Raw genomic sequence first — 26111 nt, 5'->3', positions numbered from 1 at the left:
TTTAGCTTGGTCACATTTTCTCTTACATATAATGGATGTCGACCACTATAACCAGCTATGCCTGCAGCTAACTCGGTAGCTAACGAGCTAGTACAAGCCCCCGTGGCAGTTAATCGATGTTTTATCAAGACATTGCTTTGTTGTTAACACAGAACCATCAGACACCACCAGACGCAACGCTAATGCGACATTAAACGGATCAGTACCTTTTCTGCGTCGACCACGGCGACTATAGGATCATTTCCTGGCACGGATTCTTTGTTTATGTGCTTTTGCAGCTTGTTTTCATCAATCCGTCTCGTCTCTGTCCTCCAGGAATCGTGCCGCCCCGGCTGACAGCACGACTGCTTGGGATGACAGGGCCCCGCCCTTAGCAACCAATCAGATGCCAAGGATTTGGAAACTGAGGCAAGGCACGTTTCCTATTGGCTGTCGACTGTGTCCATCAGCGTGTCGCTAGGGGCGCACCTTGGTCCAAGGGCAGGACACCTGCCACGGAAGGATGCTGAGCGCCGCAGGTGCAGCCAAATCAAGCGACGAAAGAAATGTAGGGGGAAAAAATGAAAAGACGTGTTGCAGAGTGATAAGAGGCACGTTTACCACAGGCAGCTGCACAAACTAATGACGAGATTAAGTAGACAGCTTCTTTTCTTGAGCATGCACTTGTGTCATGGTATTTTTTTTTTTTTTTAAATATCCACAAAATATTTTTTTGTGGATCACCTGCTAAAATGTTGCTGCCCTGTACAATAGCAGATGTCTTTTTAGATTGGAATTCAAAACTCTCTGTGGTGTTTCAGCTTCTCAGAAAAACATTTCATCTTTTCAGGAAAAGATTAAAGAACCAGGCAAGTGGGGCAGTGCTTCACTTCTGTATTGGGTGTTTATTTTTGTTTGTTGTTTTTTTTGTTTTGTTTTGTTTTTTGTGGCTCTAATTATTTTAGAACAGAACTGCCTAGTCAGCTTTGTTCCTTTGAATGTACACTCCCAATTATTTTATTTTTGCTGTGTTCCTTTCAGTTACAGGAAGTTACAGGAAGCTTGATGGATAGCTTATTGCTCACACAAAAGGTTGAATTAAATGTACTTTAACTTTGTTCTGGTCTGGTTTTTTTTTATTATTGTTATTAATTCAGACAGAGTCATCTCTGTGGGGAAACCAATAAACACATAATTCACCAACCCGACTCCAACAAAGACAACAATATACAGAACATTCACTGACAAGACAGTCTTCTGTACCAAATATTATGCAGCAAAACAAAGACCTATGCACATCTGCTCAGCATAATAGGAAATTATAGTCCTTATTTCATCAGAGGAGGATCCACAGCTTGGTATGCTTTGTATAAATGTGTAACCACTGCTTCTCCTCATCTGTATAATTTTCCTTGTCTTGCTCCTCTTTCACCATCATCTGGTTGTTGTTGTCAATGAAGTAACTGTTAAAAGGCAGCTGAAACAGAACCATACTGCGTCGCATTTATAAAAAAGTATAAATAGAAAAATGAACAAAAGTAGAACAGTCCAGGTGACATCTGACAAGCACAGTGACAGCAAAACTGAACAAATTCCTTATGTATGGATTAGTGAATTAAGTGTATTTCAACCAGATATTTTCATCCAGTCCAGGTCAGTCAGAAAATCTGAAGAAAAAAAATGTACAAACAGTATCAAAATGCTGCTGCATATTGGCTCAGGTTCATAATTATTCAGAACACACAGTGTACATGTAGATGAAGTGTACAAAATGGCAATGTAACAAAGAGGTGATGAAAAATATCAGAACAACATAGCAAATATGGCAAAGTGGTCATTGGGAAGATGGCTGCTGCTACACATAAGTCATTCACAACCTGCAATGACTATTGAGGGTTAAGTCTCTCTCTCACTTTTTCTGATATTGACTGGTTTCTCTCATATTTTAAGTGTCTTGTACATATAATTATATAAGTCATGAACATACACATTCTTAATTAGACTTTATTGTCATGTCTTTTGACACAGATCAAATGGAGAAGTAATTTTTACCACATTACATATAATGTTGGTAGGAAAATGTTAATTGTTTCCTCCCCTTCAATATAAATGTCAGAAATGTAAGTGGACAAACATTTTTTTATTATAAGTAACGTCATGCTTTGTGTAAAATTTTACATTAAACTAAATCTTTCAATTAAACTTTTCACAATCAGATTTGTTTCATGAATTAAATAACATTTGGTGCATGTATATAATAATTTTGCAAGACAACAAAACCCTGCTGACATGCAACTGAGCTTTGCAGCTTCATTTCTGTGTAGAGGAGGCTTTAGAAAAGTGGGCATTCAGAATTAAATGAAATCAGAAATGCTAATTAGGCTAGTAAACCCATCAAGTGATAGAGCAGAGAGAGATTACCAGAAGGAGAAGACAACATGAGCAAATACAGAGCACAGATATAAAGTGGGAGGAAGCAGAGGGCATAATAAATGTAATGGATTGTTTGGAAAGTATGATAAATGTTAATTGTATTATTAATTAGAATTTGAATTGAGTCATGGAAGATATTAAAATGACATGTAAAGCTGACTGCATTTTAATGCATTTCAATTGGTAGATGAAATAAAAATGCAAGCTGGATTTTGGCATTTCGATTTCAAATATTTATTAGTTTTTTGCACACATTAAATGAAACTGCTGGTTTTCATTTTCATTTGTATTATGCCAGCATAATAATTCCGTAAACAATGTCTCAGTACTACATTTTTTGTAGTTCAAGACTCGCTCTTTGTTTTTGTTGAGACTGAAACCATTAATCCCTAAACCCATTTCTCAGCTCAGCTTTCTGACGAGCGTCACATTTGCGAGTCAGTGAGCTTCATCCTCCAGTCACTCCACAGAAAACTGTGTCTGTAAGATTACAGAGACATTTGGCGGCTTGTATTCCAGCTCCCTCTCCTGCTCTAGCTCCAAAATCTGACCAAGGAATCACTAAAATAAAAAGCTGATGCACGTGGGACTTTATGAAGTCCATAAAAGTACTACAAGCACCTTTCTTAAGTCCACTGTGATCATCCTCAGGGTGGTAAGGAGATGTACAGTATACAGTATGCTGGTATTTCTTCTTTCATCCATTGCCTTTTCTTTGTTATTCCTTTTCTACACCCTCACCTGGAACGATATCACAAGTTTGGCCACATGAGCATGCAAGCAGGGAAGTGACTGTAGCTGAAGTGGCACAAGGGGTCAACCACTAATTGTTGGTGGTTTGATCTCTGGCTCCTCCGGTCTGCATGTCGATGTGCCTTAAAGCAAGACACTGAACCCTAAAGTGCTCCCTGCGTGTGCCCATGGGAGGGAAAACTGCTTTGGACAAAAGTGTCTGATTGCTGTCATTTTTTACAAATGTGGAGCATGTCAGAGCATAATGAGACAGCTCAGTGATTATTAATCTTGTTCCACTTGGAAGCCAAACTCTGCACGAGCAGCTGTCATGTAGGAGCCTAAACAGCTAGCACTTAATCGGCTCTTGACCCGTAGTTTACAAAACGCCGGGAAAGTTCCTGCCTCCATCAGGCATAACGAGGATCTGCGCCGGTCAGTGACATCCGCTGGAGGTAGGCTGGCTGCTGGTAGCAAGGAGCCCGTGACGTCTCCATGAAGATTGTGGAGGAAGTGAGGCTTTTGCGGTCTTTTTTCAAGATGTGTCTTCTCTGCCAACGACAGAGAAAGAGTTCCACCTGCTCTCTGAAGAAACTGGTGGTCAGGGTGTAAAGGATGGGGTTCAAGGCGCTGTTAATGGGAAGGATGAAGATGACTACCCAGCTGGAGATGGTCCCTAACGGAGACCAAGAGAAAAATAGTCAACACTTTTAATAAGTTTGTTCCTGTGGATACTTTTCGATAATAATATCATACTTATGGCAGGATACAGTGATTAAAGACTAGTTAAAGTACTTATTGTAAAATGTCTACAGAGATTAAAGACTAGTTAAAGTACTTATTGTAAAATGTCTACAGAGATTAAAGACTAGTTAAAGTACTTATTGTAAAATGTCTACAGAGATTAAAGACTAGTTAAAGTACTTATTGTAAAATGTCTAAGATGTTAATGTAACCTAAAAAACCTGGTGCTGTTTCCTTTCTTACCGGGTATCTCCACCTTCAGCAGTGAGAGGATTTTGACCAAAAATATGGGAATCCAGCAGAGGGCGTCAGAGAACACTATGAAGAAAAACCTGTTGGCTACAGCCACATCTCTGTGCAGTCTGCTCCTCAAGTCTGTCGCATTGATGCCAGTTTTATAAATGGAGTAGAACATGCTGGAGTAGGAGAAGACGATCACCAGGAATGCCACCAGGTTCAGACCTAAACAAATGCACATGCTATTCACACACATAAATGCAGGGGCGGAAGAAGTATTCAGATCCTTCACTTAAGTAAAGGTACAAATACAATGATGTAACAAAACAAGTTTCGTAACAAGCATTATAAACAAGTATTATAAACCCTGCTTAACTACAAGTACACACGCATTATCAGTAAAATGTACTTAAGTATGAAAAGTAAAGAAGAAAAATGGTCCCTATACACGATGTTGTATTGTGTATGACATTACTGAATTGTTAATACTGATGCGTCAATGTGTGACCATCAGTTTAATGTTGTAGCTGGTCAAAGTACAGAGAGTTTTGATTCCTTTTTTTTCCTTTCTTGTGCAGACAAAAATGTTGGGAACTGCTGGTTTTATTTCTAACAATGCAAAGGCAGGTACAGTATATCCAGTACACTTTCTCAAACATGAATTTTTCAAGCATGCACTCATGCAGAACAACAAACAGTCAAATGAATTCCCAGGATTCTTATTTTAACAGTCTAGTGATGTAAATGCTTCCTTCCTTTGCGACAGAATATGTCTGTGATTCATTCATCACTGCTTTTCAGACTTCCACCGGTTCTCGGTGAGAACACCGAGTAATAAGAACCCAGACTAATCATGCATTGTTGATGCAGCCCTGATGTTTGCAGTGTAATAGCCCAATCTAAGGTGCAGTGCTGTTCCCTGGTAGTTGGTCGGCACATGGTGACAGTGTGTAACAATACCACTTAAAGTGGGGTCAGTTTGCTCTTGGAACTTTCAAGACAAAAAAAGAGGCTGAATCATATTCACCTGTACATCCTTAGACTTATTGCTATTCTTCATACTTTAAATCTTGGTGTATCCAAAATTAGTTAATTGCTAAAATCTGTATTCACTGTAAAATGAGCTTTTGGGGAAGAGAAAACAACAGCAATAACAGTTTTTTTCCTTAAATTTACCCAGAAAAATCCCTGTGGAATATCCTTTGGCAGTAGGTTTTTCTTGCCTGTCAGAGTGCAGGGGGAAGCAGACTCCATTACGTCCATAATAATTTCCAAACACGTCCTCATCCATTAGGGGCACGGCCGCTATAACAAAGCCCAGTAGCCAGATAGAGGCCAGGACCACCTAGCAGCGGGACAACAAAGATGTTGTTAGAATTTCTGACAGGATACTCTTCAAAGCCCACAATGAAAAGTTATTTGAGCAAACTGATGACTCATTTGGCTTCCACACTTTCAGTGACATTTAATTAACTAGAGCTTACTACAAACTTCTAGCTCACTCTGGTTGTCTCTGTCGACTGACAAGTTGTTTCAGGCTCTACCTCCATCTGGACTCTCCGAGGAAGCCAACAGTAGGTGGCAGAGCTTTCTCACAGAGCAGATAAACCCTCTGTCAGTCAGATGGATGCAGGAGCATTTAAAGCAAGTGGTTATTCGATTAGATTTGACTGAAAACGCTCTGCACTTTCAGTAGACGCTGACGCAAAGAATCCAAGCAGTAAGGAAGATTCTGCTGGAAAACTAATTGCCCAAAGCAAACATGAACATTAGGTCTAAGTTGCATCAAAAATAACAAAAATATGCTGTAGCACATGAAGAGGAAGTCAGGGGTTGAAATTACACTTATAGTTATTACTAAATATATTAATACTCTGTTGTGTTTCTCAGCTTCTATCATTAGTGCTCTCTATGTGGTCATTAAGTTTTTCAACATTTGAAGAAGCTGAGCTGAACTAAAGTGAACTAAGAAGTAATCTGTGAGAGTTTTGTTTCCTCCTTCATTAATCTTTTAATCTCACTCTTGATAAACGTTCCTAATAAGATGTTTTCACAGGCACCAGGTGAGCCAACTGACAACATATCTCTATGGCTTAGCTGTACTCATAAAATTATTGCACCATCACCTATATTGATTTTTGCTTTTGCATTTTTGCATTCATCTAAGAATAAAGCTGGTGTTGCAAAGCCTCTCCGGCCCAGAGCTGAGATGTTGCACCTCCATACATTAAACAGCTTTTCTGGCTTTTACCCTGTAATTATGATTCTGTTTGGGTATAATTTGTCTATTTCTGAACACAGCTATGGCTGCAGTCCACAATAATACCATAACAAACATACCATAACAGCACAATCTTTTCAAAGAAGAAAAACCACTGCAGCAGAGCAAATTCAGTCTTTTCACATTGTAAAGTTGTTTGGTTATTTTACAAACCAAACAATGGAAGTGTGCAACACACTATAGTGCTGTTTCTTTTGAGATTTCCCATATGAAACAGCATGAACAACAAAAAGGATCCAATCAAATTAACATGAAAATAAGACAGCAGAGAAATTCTCCTCCTGTATTAGTAGAATAGCTCACCCCAGTCTGGAGTTTCCCTGGGCGCAGATTGCTGAAGGGGAAGACGATAACCAGGAACTTTTCCAAAGTCAGGTAGGTCAGGAGAAGAACAGACACCTGAGGGGAAAATGATCATTATACGCTTTTAGCTTGATTTCCTTCCCAGACTGACTACTGGATTTTTCTCAAGCTAACATGAAGTTGGAAACTTGCTTCGGATAAACCATCACAAAAACATCAATCTGCTTTATTGCTGTCACAGTTTTCCAACGTGTAAAAATGCAGTCTCAAGAAAGGACTAACTGAAAGCTCCTGCTCCTGCTCCTGCATTAAAGCCATTGAGACTCAAGCCAGTCTCTGCATTGTACAAGTTTGAGCAAATGAAATTGATTTTATGTTTATTTTACTTCTTGTCTTCTCTGACTTTTGCTTGTGAAGGCAATGTTTAATTAGCAGAGTCATGTGGAATAAACATGATTTACAGTCAGTACAGGTAAATGTCCAGTCTATAGTGCCACAAAACTGCCTCACCTACACATAAAAATTATCCCATCTAGTTCCATGCAGTGAAGTTTCTAGATTTTAAATCTGGTAAAAACAGAGAACTTATGTTGGATCAGTATCGGATCCTTAGATACTTTGAGCTGAGGCACTGGAATCAGTATCGGTAGGGGGAAAAAAACAAGGAGATAGCTGAATCCCCAGATTTATTAAGAATGAATTCAGATATGTAAATAGTTAAATTTAGCATATATAGACTCTGGAGCTGTCACTGCCTGTAGGCATACAACATAGCATTATGAGCAGAAATGAATGATAGTCGAAATCTCCCTAGGGAAAACTAGAATCAGAGTCCATGGCTGAATACTGGGCTGACAAAATGCTGGAAGCAGCAACAGAAGTAGTGGCTGATATGGGATCCATGAAAAAGCAGGCTCAGCAGTATTTAAGAGTGCGCAAGAGTGTGGCAGCTTAAAAAGAACACAAATACATCTGGAACATGCATTGCAGTGAACACATTGTGTGTCACTGCTTCCATTTCACAGAGCCGCATTAGCCTGTTGTCTTTGTCTGCATGCATGTTTGTGTATGTGCGGTTGTGAGCGGGATGTTAATCTATTTTAAGGTACCTCTGAGGAGAGCATGGCCAGGAATCCAATGGTCCGACACTCCACGCTCTCCATCCAGAGCAGGGCATTACGATTGTACTGCCCGCGAAATTTTACATCAAACACTCCAACAAAAAACAGGTACACACCCATGAGGCAGTCTGCACCTGGATGATAAGAGACAGTGACATAAACAAGTACATTTACAGAGAGAAGTGCTCCATGTGGGTTTGCTGGTGAAGTCCATCTGTCAACTGTTGGCACTTCCTGCAGCCAGTCGCAAAATTTCTCATTAAAAATAAAAGCAACAGAACATTATTTATACCCTCCAGAGCAAGCAAGAGTGATCACTTGCATGGGACACACACATATTGTATGACTAGGAGTTGGTGTGTGTGTGGGTGGGTGAGAAAGTAGGCAAGTCATTTAGTTAATTTAAGACTTAAGGAAGCCACCATGACTTGTTTTTATAAAGCTTCAACATCTTTTTAGTTTTTCTGCTACACTGACGGTCTGCACAACAGGGATGTAAAATTAGAAATAAGAGGGATGGGATAAAATGTGAACTCCTTTTTTTCAACAAGGGTTCAAGCTACTGTATTTTTTGAAAAGACATATACTGAATGAAAAGGTGAGAGAACAGAGAGAATGGAGTGAAGGCTGGAGGATGAACAAAACCCAAGAGGAGAGCGAGAGTCAGCGAGTGACAGGGTTTATAAAGTAAAGCTGACAAGAGAACTAAAAAAGGAGAACTGACTGAAAAAGCTGAGACAGTAATAATGATAATGATGGTGATAGTGATAATAATGACAATAATAATAGTCTTTATTTATAGAGAACCTTTCTAAACCCACAAAGTGCTTCACACCAGGCAACAACATCAAAACAGCAGAAAAAAGGAAAAAAAATCCAATAGTGTAATAAGAAATAAGAAAATAAGAAAATAAATCAAAGAAAACCAATCACAGTGTGGTCAACAAAAGGGCAGTCAATAAAATCAAGTACCATCAGGAAAAGCTCTCTGATAATAGTATGTTTTAAGAAGAGATTTAAGACGGCACTGAGTCTGCTTATCTGATTTCCTCAGGCAGCTCGCTCCATAGCTTTAGGGTTCTGACTGGCACTGATCTGTCACCTCAAGTTTTCAGTTGTGCCTCAGGAACAGATAAAAAGACCTCTGCCCAAGGATCTCAGGCTACGTACTGGCTCGTATTTGACTAAGAGGTCAGATATATTGAATGGAGAGAGGCACTGAAGAGCGTTTAAAGTCAACAATAAGTTCTTAAAATTAATTCCATAATACGGTGGGAGCCAGTGAAAGGAGGCTAAAACAGGTGTGATGTGGTCACTTCTCTTGGATCTCGTTAAAAGCCTGGAGGCTGAGTTCAGTGCGGTCTGGAGCCAATCAATAGATTTTTGGCAAGTGAAGAGGCTGCTGCAATAGTCTAGGCATGAGGACACGAAGGCTTGTAAAATGGTCTCTGTGTCTTTGAAAGATAAAATAGATTGTATTTTGGAAATATTTCTAAGATTATAAAAACAAGGTTGCACAAGTTTTGTGGTGTGCTGCTCGAAGCTAAAGTTACTGTCGAACCAAACACCAAGATTCTTTGCAACAGGCTTCATGTGTTCCCACAGGGAACCAGCAGATGGCAGGGTTTGTTTTGAGAACCAATCACGACAATCTCTGTTTTGCTTAAGCTAAGCTGCAAAAAGTTATGTTTATATCCAGTTTTTGACATCACGTATGCAGCGATTTAGTGAACTCCGCATGCCAGGACCAGTCAGTCTAACGGGCAAGTACATCTGTGTGTCATCTGCATAACAATGAAAGGAAACACCCGGGAGGAGAGGATACAATTTTTTTTTTTTTAAGCCTTCTTCAACGCATTTCCATTCCTGTCAGAATTGTTTGGTCTTTTGAAGTGCTTGTCTCTGATTTCTACAGCACACCCCCTCTGCGCTATGTGTAATTATTTCTTTGGAATATGATTTTTTTATTTTCTTCTTCTTATGCATATACGTTTTCTTACTCATAAAATGAATTGTGGTAACACCACTTCTTCCTTCCTGATTTATAAACATTTTTCACTTACCCGAAATGAAATGAGAATGAAACTCACCTAGGGTCCTTGCTGTGTTCACACAAGGCATAAAACTAGCAAGCCTGAAGATATTTCCACTGATATTACTGACGCAAGATCACCTGCGTGTTTTGTTTGGTGCGACATTACCTCAGTCTTTACCATAAGGTGTGTCGCTCTTGTCTTTTTTCAAATATAAAAAACAAACAAACAGAAAAAAACAGTGTTGTAATATGATAATAATAATAAGAATAGCGGGACAACTACAGCAACAACATGACATATTTGGTCTGGGAGGGTACCTCCAAAGAGGACACAGGAAGTTGTATAAGCCGCTAAACTCTGCATGTACCAGAGTTATAATCCAGGAGGCTCCTGCTGACATGCAGTTCAGTGTTTTTCCTCCTTGCAATTTATTTTTCAATCTTCTCTGTAAAACTAAGAGGAATCACTGGGACAAGATAGGGTTCTGTATGAATAAATACAGAGAAAATTGAACAACAGAAATACTTAACTATGAAGTTCAGGTTCACTGCACTGATCTTAAGGAGATACTACAATATCACTGCTAAAGATTCAAGTGCAGTAAGAATCCCTAATCACTGCTGAAGCTCATAACCAAAGGATTCTGGTTTTGTCCAAATTACTTTTCCCTCTGACATTTCGATATAGCTTTGACGGGGCAGTTCAGTTTTTTCAGAGGCATTTCTCACATGTAGAACTTAATTCAATGTATTAATGCAGCATTTTTACGAAAACTATCAAACGTTAAATCTAGCCCCATAAAAGGTGATCCATTAGCCTGTGTTTACAGCACACCATGAGCAGCTCACTCCTCTGCCTGTGTGGCAAAGTAATTCAAATGTTTTACTCCACCGGATGCATCATTTCGCAATTGTTTTTTATTGCAATAAAAAACAGTTGATCTTGGGCCAGTCTGGACAACAACACTTTTATTGCTCTACAAACCCACTGATCCCTGCTACTGCGTTAGCTTTTGAAGGCTAAAGTTGACCTAGTCTTGACTTTAGGACTGCCTTCCCTCTAATTCCTTTTTATTCCTTTAATAATGAAATTCATTTCATTGCTCACAGGAAAAAATGGAGATCTGAACAGCATTTCTGAGGTCTACAGCAAGTTTAGCTGAACCAGTTTTGAAATTTTTAGTTTCTCAGTTCTTCATTTCTGTTATTTCCTTATACTGTTCTTGTTTATTATCCGTCTAAGTCAGGGTAAGGGTTACCTGTACACTAACATGCACAGTGAGATGATCTATCTATTGTTTTAAGTATTTCCGAAATTTGTAAATAGTATTACCAAGTTATTTTCTGAGTTTATGGTGCATAGAAGCGTGTGGTTACTCACAGCACAGGACTTTGATGCAAGCAGCGTGCAGATTGTTCTCAGCTCGTATTAGTGACCTCATGCCGATGACTAAGAGGTTACCAAAGCAGGTAATGAAAGCCATGACCCAGACAGACACCCGCAGAACTATGTTAGCCAGAAGGTCCTCAAAAGATGAGATGCCATCTGTGTTGGGCTTACAGGACCTGACGTGAGGTGCATAAGAGCAGTACTGGAACTTCTTAAAGTATCTGATGGAGAAAGACAGATTTAGACAAACAGTGACACGTCGAGGAAGTATAAAGATAAAGAGACATCATGTTTGGTTATTCAGTGACACGTGTGAGGATTGTACATACATGTGGGACAGGTTCTTCATAGGCAGAAACATCTTAGTCTGAATATCTGGGATCTCTATTCCTTCCAGTGCCCTATAGAAAGCAGAGCATATTTCATCACAGCACAGGCTGCAGGAAACATTGTGTGTGTGTGATGTGTGTGTGTACTCACAGAGACTGAAGATGTGCCAGGTGGTTGAAGTGGCTGGGGTGAATGTGGAGAAGGGGATTGTGGGAGATATTTCTGCAACAAGAAACAGACGACAAACCCAGTAAAGCTTGTCAGCATGAAATGTAACACGTGGCTAAATGACAGTAAAATCCAGATGGTCTTTGGTTTTTTGTTAACTAGAAAACAAGCCGTAACTTCTAAAGTTCAGTCCTACTTCACAATGGATACAGAATGCATTATGTACTCATTCCACACAATTACAGCACAGAACTCAATGTACAAAAACTGTACATTTCATTTAATAGATGTGTCTATGCCTGTTACCAACCTCCAATATATAGAGCGAGCATGGACACTTTTCATTGACTTTGCTATAGGTTTTAGACTGTTTTTACTTCTTTTGCCCATTTAGCCAGTATCCCTGGCATAAAATGTAATTTAATGCAGCACTGCAGATAACATCATGTCAAAGGTGCAACAAAGAGTAACATAGCCACAAAAAGTGGGTCTAATAAAAAGCCAATCTATCTGATAAAATACAGTAAAAATGGGCCATTCTGAGTACGTCCTTACTGACACCTTTTCTTGATTCCAGTTAAATAACTGCTCTGTTATATTGTGTATTCTCCGCAACAAGACATTGCAGCATCTATCTCCGCAATATCCTGCTCAGTTATTTTGAAAGACTTCACATTTCAAACATTGTCATGTTTCTAAATCAGTTCCTATCTAATTTTGAAGTGGGAGCATTGGTCTGTGAGAGCATTTGTTTGTACTTCATTATTATGTAGCGCATGTATGGCAGTAGACAAGGGCTGTTATGCAGGATTTGTCTCCTTGTTTGGTTTGATTCTACGCTGGCATTTTTCAGTATGACCAGAGATGAAGGACAAGGACGACACAGCTTTCTTTTTACAAATAAGTTTTGAGCAAGTAGCCTTCTGCAAGACAATATGAATGTGAATATGTCAATATTGTTTTGAATGTGACTTCAGGGACATTCAAACCACAAATTTCTTAAGTGCCGTGGGCACTAAAAATCAGGCCAGCAGATGTTGAGCTATATTCACAATATGAAACAAACACCTGTGCCGTCAATACATCAATCTGTAATTTCTCAACTCATTTTGATAGTTTAGTGCTTTTGGGAAGAGAGAGAAACTGATGATTCCAAGCTGGCTGAAAATTCTGGGTTACTTAGAACCACATACAAATTATACAATATCACATCAAACGCTGGCTGCCCACACACACACACACACTGTCGGTGTAGGCTGATTCTGATCATTTTCTTTCTGGTCTCTCAGTTCAGTCTGGGATGTGGAAAATATTGCTACAATTGTCAGTGGATTCATGGATCATAAAAGCAACTGGCAACAAACCCGTCTCTTTCTTTTTCCATGAGTGCGTTTACCTGTGCTTGTGTGTGTGTGTGTGCGTGCGTGGAGGAGATCATCATCATCTCTGCTAGAACATCATATTCTGATGTGAATTTTACTGCATGTCCTCTGTGTGTGGGAATTTTAACACTGTCATGCTGTGTTAAATTTCAGCTGGTTGTAAAGTTCTGGCAAAGCTGCTTAATTCATGACAGGAGAGGGAGAGGTGGGTGGGGGTGGGGGGAGCAAAAGGTTGATGAATACATGGCTCCTGTCTTAAACTGTTGGACAATCGGTGTCAAACAGTGTAAAGCTGGGTTCAGCTGAAGTCATGTTAGAATAATAATAATAATAGAAGAAGATTTTACCTGTGTGAAACTTTAAAGTAGGCTGAAAACAACAACAGCACGGTCTTTAACTTTGGCCACCACCCGTTTGACCAGAAACCACAACTTTAATCCACCAATTTAGCCGCATGACACAGCTGAACACACCACATACTGAAAAACACTCTCTGTGAAGACAGTTCAAACTTTGTATGATAGTGATTTCAGACTCAGTTTAAAGCAGGTGAGTTTGCCTTATGACAGAACAACTCTATGTCTATGAAACAAGTCTCTTACATTTTTTTGTTGCTGAAAGTAATTTGTTTTCCAATGCCTCACGCCCACTACTAATGAATCTGTTTGGAGCTCATTATCTTTATAATAGCGTTATTCATGAGGCAGGTCTCTGTCTGGCAGTATTGCTGGTCCTGCTCATAAACAGCTGTGTGTTAATCTCTCCACTGAGAAGCTATGGCACAGAAAATGTTAGTATTTAGATACCTTTCACTTTAACAAGTGAAAGGTATGCATACGCATACCAAATGTCAGAGTCAGATATTTCGGGTGTGATTATGATCTCTAAAAGATCAAGAATGTCCTATAAATCTTTGTACTTTGCTGTACCCAGAGGACATGATGTTCAGGAGGTGCAGCAGAGAAGCCCTTGTGGACAAATACACCATTTCTTTTTTTTACTCAAAAGACATTTTGCCATGTCATAGCAGTAAAAGCACAAGTTTAAGTAAACATGGACATATTGTATTAAAAGAAACAGATACCATCATTTGCAGATAGGCATTTGCTTTCTCTTCACAAATATTCTGATACAGGTCTAATCTTTTTTGGCCCAGTGGCTCAAACAATAAAAAAAAGTAATTTATCAGTTTCTAGTAGTTGTGTATTTGAAAAAGTATTTTGGGAATCAGTATGTCACATGACCTGTGACCTAGACTGCGGCAACTATGTCAAAATTGCTGCACAGCCCGGTGATGTTCCTGGGAGCGTGGTATGTAATGACATTATTGATGGCTGCACTCCTCTCAGGTTTGACATTTCCTGAGTGCTGGAGAAGTGCATGCTGGCCTACAGGACACTGATGGAAGAGAATCATCATTATATTATCAGTTACACTTGAGCTCTTTCCTTCCTTTGACAAGTCAAAATGTCTGTGGTGAAGAGGGTCTGTTGAAATTCTATTAATGTGTTTTTAGCATACTAACTAATCAGGTGGAAGTTAAGTAGATTTTTTTTTATGATATTCGTCCCAGCGTGACACGACACTGAGAGTCAGTTCTCAGTGGCTTTTCAAATGTTGCTTGGTGAACCAAATTTTTGTTCTGCTTTGACACCACAGCAGTCACCTCTCTGACAGCAAGGCCATCACAAGTCTGCAACTTTTTCACTCTGTAAAATATTCCCCTTAACGTTCTGAGTTTCTTTCCAATGGGAGGCATTACAAGTAAGATAAAGTCATGTTCTCTGGATCCAACCTTAAACTTGTGGATCTGAGTGGTTCTTTTGTACTCCATTTCACCCTAATCCCCTCCTGTTATAATCCTCACATAATGAGGCACACCTCTCCTCAGGGCCAAACTATCAGTTACTCACAGTTTAAGTAGGGACTTGGAAAGGCTTTTAAAGGTGTTTTTTGGCAGCTCCCTGATCCTGTTGCTGGAAAGATTCCTAAACAGGATGAGAGATAAAGAGGGAAGGAGAACAGACAAAGGCAAAATAAAAAATGTGCCGATTCACTAATGTTCACAGTTTACTCATTCATTACCAAACCGGGGACAGTGCAAAGAACAGATAACAACACACTCTTTAATTCTCAAACCAGACATTTAATGCATACATAAAATTAACTAAAGTTCTCTTCCCCAACTCTCATTTCCTTTAAGGACTTGCAGAAGATCAAATTAATGGACACCATAACTCATCGTGAGCAGGGGGAAGATTATCCCTGCAATGCAAGTAAATATCCAGAACTAAGACTGACAAAGTAAATCTCACCAGAACAAAACTACGTTTTTGAACATCACCTCCACTGAATCTCTGTCCATTAGCTTCATTTTAACACAGCACTTTTATGTGAATTAATTTTTTTCATTATTTTATGTTCATTACATTTACTATATGCCATCATTTCAAATCTAAACCAGTTACTACATTTTATACAATTCAGTTATGTCTAACTTTTTTGTTGTTTATCATTCAGCTTGTTGTTCAGCATCTCTGAGCCCTGGCGTTACACACATTTTGGTACATTAAAACAAAAAACTTTTTTTCAGAGAACACACAGCTTCCTCATTACCATGTGGCTAATGTGGTTCCACCCAAGGATCGATATGCTCAACCTCAACTTAAACAGTGGTGAAATATAAGCTACATAGTTCACTAATCCAGAAACAATGTGGTTTCACTGACATTTTGGGAACTGATTCATCCTAACCACTAAGTAATGATGAACAGCAGATCCCATGGATTGATCAGTCTGTTTTATATGAAGGGCTGAAACCAGTGAATTATTGTGTCATGTTGTTATAATTAGATTTTTTAAATGAAATACGCAGAGCTGACAAAGATCTGCTGCTAGAGTATAAATCAACCGAATTTGAGCCAGGCTGAGAAAAAAGCCATTCCCAGTCAGCAAAAACAAACTCCTCCGCCACCAGAGCATTTATAGACCTTTATAAAGACATTTCAATCTTCACCAAAACCCGGGTGATTGACAAGACTGCCTCTTAATTTCAGCTGTCTTAAAGTGAATCGATCAGGTGAACAAAATGGGAAAAATATAAGCAACTTGGGTGATAACTCACAGTTCAGCCAGTTTCCACAGAGACTGGAAGGTGTTTTCGGGAATCCTTCGTATCCTGTTGTCCATCAGTAATCTGAACAGGACAGAGCTGCTGTCAGAAACTATGGAAAGTGCAACAAGCTCCACAGATTTTACACCCATTCTGAAGCAGAGAGGCGATCTGACCTTCCATCTATTTTATTATGATCACAAATTCGTGGTTAAGCTTGAAGATGGTGTGGATAAATGTCATGAAGGATCAGAAATGTCTCCAATAAAGAGACACTCAGCATTCATTTAGTTTTTTAAAAGAAAAACAGATGAGACACAACCATAGAGGCAGAATGGGGCAGTAATACACACAAACACAGTGTGTATTACTGCCCCAGGTCAGTGTATGTGTGTATGATTCATCTTCTTCTATATAATTTGTCACAGTGACGTTTACATCTGGTTTAAAAACCCATTTCTCTTCTACCAGTAATGAAAAATCCCGACAAAAAGTCAGCAGGGCTTTTAAATGAGGGCTGTAAACGTCTCTGAGAAAACTACAACTGATTCAGTCTCCCTAATGAGGACAACTGTGACTTACAAAGGCACTGAATTTCAAGCTACACCATTATGTGCTTCTTGAATTATTAAAAAAAAAAGCACTGGATGGCATCAAACTACAGGAAGCTTGAGATCCTTTTTCCTACAGAGAAATTACTATTTTGTTGTGCACCTTATCTATAGTGTGGTGAACGCCTACCTCACAAAGGTTTTGAAATATTAGTCTATCATTAACGCTGTCGAACAGCCTGGAAATCAAAGTGCACAGCTTGTATTTATATTTGGCTGTCAAGGTAAAACCTGGCAAGGCTGGGAATATGTCCTCTATATTGCAATGCCTGTCAGACATTAAGTATCTAAAAAAGTCCTTTTATTTGTTCCCCGTAGCATCGTGAGCAGCACAGGTCTCAGCTGGATACCTTGATGACTATAATTTGGGTGTAGTTTTTAGATTCTGACTTTTCCTTTGATGTTCACTGTGACAAAGTTGCGCAGTCATGTTGAGCCATAGTGTTGAAATCAGGTTTCTTTGTCATTTGAGGAGCGTGAAAATATCACAGGTATCACACTTGGAACAAACTTTGATTTCTGTAATTCCTCTTAATCTGGACCTTTTGGAGGAAATATCTCCAGTCTGCAGCTATAGTGCATTTGCAATTGCTGCTGCCAGTAAACCAATCCATGCTTCTGTCCTCTGTCTGCCTTCAAATGTGATGGTACTCCTGTCTAAAAGTACCTCTCAGCTTAACTCCCCCTGAGCCTCATCACTGCTTCAGCTTCTCTTGCAGGACCCTGCTGGTAAAAGGACCTTTGCTGTTTTTGCCTCTTAGCTCATCACCTCATCAGGCTTATATAGTAGGGTTTATTAATGTTAAAGCCACTAATTTTTCCCTATGTTTGTCTTGTGTTTTAATGTTTAATTATCCTATATATTATTTTATATTATTTTATCTGCACTTTTCATTTGGTTATGCTTAAGGGTTTTTAAGTATATACACACTAAACTCAGTCTTAATGTTATCTTGTCGCTGTATTTGTTTTATATGTTACTTATTTTATATGGCACATGTTCATGTACAACCATGTTTTACTGTTATCTGTTTTATACACCAGCATTCACTTTTGGGTGCTAATAGGAAGAGTTATAGTTGTTCACAAGCACATTAACACTTGCATTGGCTTACAACTACATTAGAGAATGCTATGAACCATTTTTGAAATGATTAAGTGCTGCCTATAAAGAGTAAATTTGGAGATTAAAATGTTACTCCCACGTCTACGTGAGGACCCAGTTGTGACTTTAATTAATTTTACCTGTTGAAATTAATTATTAATTGGTGCCAAAAAGTTTGTGGGTCTCTTCTGTGGCTGTAGTTTTTGGCCGTCATCACTTTTGGAGAAGATGCAGCTACTTGTGTCCATGTTTGACCCATTTCTTTGTAATGTGATGGAACAGGGAATATTGCTGAGCATTTCTCGCTGTTTATGTTCACTAATGAAATGGATAAAAGTAGGCACATGTGCCTTGTGTGTGTGTATGTGTGGATGTGAGAGAGACAGAGAAACTGTCTGGAAACTGGAGAAAACATAATTTTTAAGAATCCAGATGAAAATTTAAAATGAACTTTTCTAATTCCTTGTGAATTCAGAGTTCAGGTTTAACTGGTTTGTCTTGAACATTACTGATTCAGTTGGTAGTAATACACGGAATATTAATCTGCATGATAAAAAAAAAAGTCCATAATTTGGTCTTCTTATTTTAGTGTTAAATATGAAACAGAACTGGAATATCAAAACCAGACTGTGTTTATTCGCCACAGAGTCTTTGAGACTCCAGCAGAAGTTTCCCAGGGTTATTACACAACTTAATTGACCAAATTCTATTTACTTAAACTGAAAATTTAAGATCTGAATTAATGTGGTTCCAACTGTGTTTATACAGTAGAGTTCCATTGTCCAAAAGACGCAATGGTTTTAATTTTCAATCTTCAAGAGTCACAGTCTGTCAGAGATCTGACACATCCAGCTTTTCATCAAATTATCTGCATTTCAGTCACAACGTTGAAAAGCTGACTATACTACCAGATATACTTCCAGATGTTTAGAGGAATAAATAACATTAAATTACTGCAAACAGCAGACAGGTGAAAGAATGGTGTTGGATAAGGCTAAATGTGAAAGGAAAATTGACATAAAACACTTTCACACTCACTTGAGGAAGAAAATGTTTTTTTTCATAAAGACAATAACACAACTGCTGAGCAAATTATTAATGTAGTTGTAGTCTTCATTCCATCTAACAGAGAAGCGCCCAATTTGTAGTTTATCTTTTGGGCAACATTTCTTATGACTCCTGTAAACTCTTAAAAGTGACTGTATTTCAAATATTTTGATCTTAATTAAGTTTTAAAGTAGGACACTCACAGAACTTCAAGCTTGCTGCAGGTCTTCAAGATAGAGTAGTTGAGAGTTTGAATCTGGTTTCCCTCAAGATCCCTGAAAGCAGAAACATTGGGAACTGGGAACATAGCGTGTAACAAGGCAAGAATCAAATGTGTTGTTGACATGTAAATGTACAGTATCTATAGAGCTGTTCGAGTTCATTTGATTTTAATCGAAATGAATTTTTCTCTTAATAAGCTTATTCCAAATGAGCAGAAAAGTAGGAACAAAATACATCATTTGTCTGTTTGATTGTTTGGGTTGATAGAGAGAGAAAACATAACACAGTGAGGAGGCACAGTAGTGACTAGCTTTGGAATTTAAATAAGTGGAGTGGGTATCAGTGCGGACTGGGCAGCATGCTGCTAACAGAAAGACATACAAGCTACAGATAGCATGAGGTCATTGCAATGTCAGACTCATCTCGCAGGTGCTCTCCAGTGTACACTCAGACCAAAAATAGCTGGTCGAGCTGACTGACCACGGTGACATCAGCTGAGGACACCTCACCTCTCCTGGAGTCAGGAGAACCACTCATCTGAGCCTCATTTCGTCAACTACACGACCCCCTCCCGTCACCTCTATCTACCAGTCCTCATTTGCTTTTATGTATGCACACAAGCACAAACGCACACATCCGTCTGCCTGCTAAATTCTTTAGACATCTACTGAATCACACACATGCACTACACACCTGCACACACACAAGTACACTGTCAGAGCAGACTCACAGCCAGTCCAAGGCAGGCATGTGTTGACAGAAGCTCGGGTGAGGAAGCTGCTGCAGCGAGGTGTCCACCATGGATCTGATGACAGAAGGAAAACGTTTTAATGGAAAAGCAGGGATTAAATTTTACACAGCAGGGGTTCCCAGAGTTACAGAGCAGAGCTGGTGCACTGTAGCTCTCTCATTTCCAGCTTCAATACTCAGAAACAAAGGACCAATAAAAAAGTATAAATGACCAAAATTAAAAAGCTATTGTCTAACATATCTGTTCGACAACAGGAAATTAAATGTCAGCGTGCGCATCTTGTGTTGATGTTTAATTTTATTAACCTCAAACAATAACACTACAGATAAAAACAAATAAACAAACGTCATTCAACCATCGTCTTGTACAGACAGAGCAAAATAATCCAATGTTTGTAAGTGTAATTGCAACGGCAAAATTTTACGGATCTCAAGCATCCAAGTGTTTAACAATTACATTTGCATAATCAAACTAATCTCACTGAAAATCGCAAATGTTAATTGAATGAATTTTACTGCAAGAGATCTAGTGATCCGTTACAGTGAACATTTTGTCAGCTTTTGTTTCATGCTGACTGTCATCATGTCGGCACTCCTTGGCATGATGCAGTTTCCAAGCAGGGATTGTTCTGAACATTTTTTTTTTTTTCAGTTCATTTTTCCAGCTGTGTGACCTCAAAGGTTGCAGCCAATCAGCAAACCTTTTAACCTTTCAACGCAAAAAGTAAAAAACTGACCCGGTGCGCATCGTTATCCCAAACCTTTGATGTTGTAGTTTCTCTCAGCACACTAACAATGAAGAGTTTTAAAAAAATAATGTTTGCTCCAAGCTGCATGAAAGTAAAAGAATGGATTAAGCAGATAAATAGATGGATCAAACTGTTATGGATTATCTGTCCATCCAGAGATGTTTGCCTGAAAGGTGATAAATCAGTCTAAAAGCCTTTGCCTTGAAAAATGGTTCATAACAAAGTTAAGTATGTATGATTTAGCACTTCTAGCACTTTTCTAAACATAGTTACAAAGTGCCTTAACAAAGAAGATGAAATAGCAATATACAGTAAATCATAAAATCAGACAACAATAAGAAACAATAAACAAAATAATATTGTGAAAGTCAGTTAAAAGACAGATTTAAAAGGTGTGTTTTTAGCTGATATTCCAAAGAAAATACAGAACCAGACGTATGGATTGTGAACAGCAATTTATTCCACAGTTTAGCGGCCAAAACGGGGTAAAACAAGAAACCCCTCTGATATGGTTTTTCAACTAAATGGAGGACAGTGTCTCCAGAACACAGAAAAGATAAGTATAGTTAGCGATGACACTTGAGACAGATGTGGGAGGATAAGAAACAGAGACCAGGGACAAGAGACTCTCCTCTATCTATGTATCTACCTACGTGTGTCTCTCTTTGTAACCGAAAGAGAGACACACACTCACTTCTGTCTAACAGTCACCCCTGTGAGGTACAGACCGTCTCTGAAGAGGCAGACAGAGAGAGAACACATTTACAAGGCTTTTATCTTTCAGGCACAAATATTTAAATGACTTTTATTGAAATGGATACCTCTTGTGGACATAGCAGAGAAAAGCAAAGAGAGAGAGAGAGAGAGAGAGAGAGAGAGAGAGAGAGAGAGAGAGAGAGAGAGAGAGAGAGAGAGAGAATGAGTCAAGAGGAAAGATAAACTGTGGCCTTGAACAAAGACTGGAAGAATGAAAACAATGTCACAGTCTTGCTTGTGTACAAAGAAAAATATCGAGGGCTGATCTGAGTCAAGTCAGTGAGGCAGACACTGGATGAAGAGGATGAAAGTCGCCATGACAGCAGGATATAAATAAAAAATAAGAGGTAAAGACAGAGACAGAAGTGTGACATTGGTCTGTATATCTGTGAATTCCTCAGAAAAACAAAGAGGACAAAGGGCACTAAAAGCTACTGAAGTGCATTCTTTAATGTAAATGAAACTCTTCTTTCTCAGACTCACTGTCTGTTACTGTTATTTACCTGTTTAGTGTAATTTACCTTTCTCTGTAAAGCATTTTGATCAACACCTGTCATTTTTAAATGTGCTATATAAATAAATCTGACTTGACTTGACTGACTTGGCTTATGAAGTAAACAAAACTACACTGTGAGGAGCCACTTACACTGTGACCCAGTGTAAGTGGACTCCCACAACACTTGATCCCCATCATAACACAGAGACATGACTGAGCATACAAATTATTAACAGAGTACAATTAGGGAGACGTCTGACAAACTCTTGATCTCCTCTCAGAATTTGGAGGAAAAGAAAAATGAGAATTTAATTTCATTAATAAATGTTATACTATTTATGCAGTGCTGTCAGTTGACCTACAGTATATCTACTATTAGTACTCGCAGGTTGGTTATTCTCATACGTTATTCTCAATAGAGTAGGCGTTGGTTTTCTTCAAAGTGTAAATACACAAACAGTAGACACTTGCACAACTGAAATCTGAGTGATCCCTAATCTCAGAGAACTCGGAAAATCTTTGACATTAGACATCAGTTGCCACTAAAGAGAAATGTTGAAGAAAAGAAGAAGAAGAAAAAGTGATGCAACTCACAGGTACATGAGAGACTGGAGCCCGATGAACGTGTCCTGGGATAAGCTCCTCAGTGGGTTATGATCCAACATCCTGGCACAAACAAACAAATAAATAAATATGTTGATGTTAAGTTAAGATGAGAAGCTATGATTCACAGAGCATTATGGGCTATAACGGTGCCTTGAGGTGTGTCATATTAATTAATACAATGAAAGGTGCTTTTAAGTTGATTTTTTTGGACTTTAAACAAAACCCTGCCGTTTCCTGCTTCCAGTCTTTGCGTTAAGATGACCGTCTGCTGCCTCTAGGTTTGTATTTAGCACACAGATCCCCCCTCTAACTCTTGGGGAAAATTTTCTGAAAATGTCAGACTATTCCATTTCAGCAGTGCAGTCAATTTGAACAGCCTGTACTGGAATAAATCAGGTGAGTGAACCACTTTACTCCTCCTGAGTTAAACATGTCCTCCTTAAATACAGTTACATCATACATATCATAAATCAGTGACATTTTCCTCCACCAAAACTGGAACAGACCCAGAAATGCATTGTACATCTTGGTTTTTAACACACCGTAAACTGTTTTTGGCTACTCTCTGGTGATGAGCCTACTTCTTCTCTGCCCAGGTGCCAAATGTCACTAGATGGGCCTCACAAAAATCCTCCAGATTTGACTTCAGACATTTCTCTGCTATATACTGCACAGCTTGCTAGCTATGCTGTTTGGCAGGTGGTTGACATATTTGGGTTTTCCCTGAGGAGTCAACAGGGCCAGTTGTGGATTCGTTTGTAGAAAGACCTGATGAGCTGACTGCAGAAGACCGTGCCTGCTACAGGCCTAATAGACAAAGGCCACAGTACAAAACTCTGGACTAATAACAAGATAATTCACTTCTCTAAGCTCTTGACCTCATTAGATGAACAAAAAGTCCTTTTTGATTTATAGTACACTTGACTCAAATGTGATTTATCAGGGAAAATAACAGTCAAGCCACTCAGCGTTAATTTATAGCTCGTTATGGACACAAATAAATAGGTGCCTGCAAAATACTCATGTATAGTTACAACGTGTATTTATATCCCAAACTTTAAAAATAAAACCAGACAATGCAAAACAGAGTATGACTGTCCCATACAGACACTACCACAACTCAATCACACAGTGTCCTCTCATCTACATTCAGATAATACCACAGTAGAGAGTACAGAGTTTCTTGCACACATATACATGGATGTGTAGGTGTGTGTGTGTTTGGTGTTACTCACAGCCACTCTAACTGATGGAGATCCCTGAACACACCAGGACTGAGAGACAATATCAAGTTCTCACTGAGAAACCTGGTCCACGTAGTGCACAAAAAAACAAACAAAATTATATTTTATAATTATTTTTAAAAAAATATTTTAAGCAATAACAGTGAAAGAAAGCTAAAAGTCTCCAGTTTCAGCCTGTAACTTGGGAAGATTTGGTGGGTTTCTGTCACTGTAAACTGAGTATCTTTGGGATTTGGACTTTTTAGCTGAACAAAGAAAACAAAAGACATCTGAAAACATCATCTTGGATTCTGAGAAATTGTGATAATGAAAAATATGTTTAGTTGAAGCCTTGACACAGTTACAGACAACTACACCAAGGGTGTTCTCACTGGTTAACATCTGTAAAAATGTACTGTATAGCTTTCTTGGCATTTGGGGACAGAATTAGCTGACTGCAGTTAATCTGAACTCTTACAGTGAACTCCTATTGATCTTTTTTCCTTCCACTGTTATTTGTGCTGTCTCAGATGCAGAGGGCCAGTTTGGAGTGTTTTGTAAAAAGGAGCTGCTCTGTGAAGCACGGTCACACCATTAATTTAGAGTTCTGGGTTTTACTTTAGCTCTGTGAAGCTTGAGATCCATATCTTGTATAAAACATACTAAATTAGATTAAATAAAACTCATTAACTGGTCACCCGACATACATATAAGTGAAGGTGATCCATGTAACTGGCGCAGGAGTAATTAACATCACTGATGAAATAAGGGGGGAACTTACAGCCTCTTTAAATTGTGCAGGCCACTGAAGGCATGTGTGGATATGAACTGCAGGCTGTTATTTTGAAGAAACCTGGGGAAAGAGAGAAGAAAGATGGGGAAAAAAACTGGGGTTATTATTGGGGGAAATTATCGGCTTGCTCTGTCATTTGAAACCAGCTACCACTTTAGCTGCTGATATCTCTCTCATGAATATAAACAGCATTCACACACACACACACACACACACACACACACACAGACACACACACACACACACACACACACACACACACACACACACACACACACACACACGACTTGAACAGAATGTCAAAGTGATTAATACCCTGTTGTTAGAGTAATATCATAATTGTCATCCAGTGCACGATCACTTCTTCCCCTTTTTTAGACTACAATGACAGGATAACACACTAATCAGCATATTCTCCACATCAACACACAGAGGACAGTCATCTGCAGGGAACAATCAGATGCTCAGATGCAAATTATGACACTTAAATACATTAATAACGAGCCAGCACTTACCGACCTTTAATCTGTGGTTAAAGTTTGAGACTGTGCAACTTTCCGTGAACTTTTGAGACAGTGGTTGTGAATGTGTGTGCGCTCCCCATCAATTAGAAGCTATTATTATTCTAGAATCAGCACACAGACCAGCTTGATGAAAACTATTCAGCGTTCTCCTTTTGAGCCTCATAACTAAACAAATAAATGACACCAATTACACAATTTCTTGTCTTGTAGACCTATAATGTTTACTGCTCTATGTTGTTCTGATGAACAGCCAGCCTAGATGATGATGGTGCATCAAAAAATATTTAGTCAAGGCATTAATAATTACAAAGATGACAAATTAACTATATTTCATTTCAGAGTTTTCCCTCTTGATAACTTATTCAAGTGCCAAGATAAAATGGGTTTGTTTTGGGACTTGCAACAAATTTCACAAGCTCATGTCAAATTGTGAGAGCACTACAATATATTGGAAATTTAATTAAATTATGGTAAATGTCCTGGGAGCTTGACAATTACAACAAGAGGCATTTGGATTGTCTTGTGTCCCACTACGATCACCACGGCTCTCCATTAACAAGCAAAAATTTTATACCAGTGTGTTTGTCTTTGCATAGTGTATGTCTGGTTGCAGCAATTTATGGGAAATCAGTTTTCCTCTCATTACTATGCAAATCTATATAGAAAGTTGCTCCTGAAGTTAAGTGTCTTTTCAGTATTAATCAGCAGTGACAACAGAATACTTGTGAAAAGTTTGCTTTTCTTATCAGTTTGGTTCTTCGTTGGCACAAATCCCACTGTCTTACACACACCTACACTTGTACTGACAGTCTGTAGTCTTTGTGTTTTTCAGTTCTTCCTGTCATATTTGTATTTACACTATTATTGCTTTTAGTGTGTGAGTGATGAGGGACAACTTGCAACAACTGCGCCCGTTTGCTTCTTGCAGTTTTCCTTGTGTTTAGTATTTGTCATGGTGATTTATGATGCTTTTCCCACTGTG

At 38.8% G+C, this 26111-nt stretch overlaps 1 protein-coding gene across 4 annotated transcripts in view; it reads right to left on the bottom strand.

The window, feature by feature from the left end:
• Positions 1–751: 751 nt before the first annotated feature.
• Positions 752–26111, bottom strand: part of rxfp2a (relaxin family peptide receptor 2a) — a 45168-nt gene continuing 19808 nt past the window's right edge. Inside the window, exons 6-20 of one of the 4 annotated variants that reach the window (XM_041051025.1) lie at positions 24594–24665; positions 23825–23896; positions 22578–22649; positions 19963–20037; positions 19214–19285; positions 16260–16331; positions 15049–15123; positions 11736–11807; positions 11585–11656; positions 11247–11476; positions 7819–7958; positions 6710–6805; positions 5302–5470; positions 4132–4350; positions 752–3820 (exon numbers count right to left, since the gene is read on the bottom strand). In XM_041051025.1, the coding sequence (XP_040906959.1) occupies positions 3555–3820; positions 4132–4350; positions 5302–5470; positions 6710–6805; positions 7819–7958; positions 11247–11476; positions 11585–11656; positions 11736–11807; positions 15049–15123; positions 16260–16331; positions 19214–19285; positions 19963–20037; positions 22578–22649; positions 23825–23896; positions 24594–24665 (1774 nt within the window). In that variant the 3' untranslated portion in view covers positions 752–3554. Of the gene's footprint in view, positions 3821–3852; positions 4038–4080; positions 4351–5301; positions 5471–6709; positions 6806–7818; positions 7965–11246; positions 11477–11584; positions 11657–11735; positions 11808–15048; positions 15124–16259; positions 16332–19213; positions 19286–19962; positions 20038–22577; positions 22650–23824; positions 23897–24593; positions 24666–26111 lie in introns of those variants that run through there. The other 3 variants (XM_041051026.1, XM_041051024.1, XM_041051027.1) reach the window with 3 other exon arrangements.

Source organism: Toxotes jaculatrix, chromosome 12, assembly GCF_017976425.1.
Source record: "Toxotes jaculatrix isolate fToxJac2 chromosome 12, fToxJac2.pri, whole genome shotgun sequence".
Taxonomy (NCBI): domain Eukaryota; kingdom Metazoa; phylum Chordata; class Actinopteri; family Toxotidae; genus Toxotes; species Toxotes jaculatrix.
The sequence above is the reverse complement of the archived record's forward strand: the minus strand, read 5'-3'. Positions and strand labels throughout refer to the sequence as shown.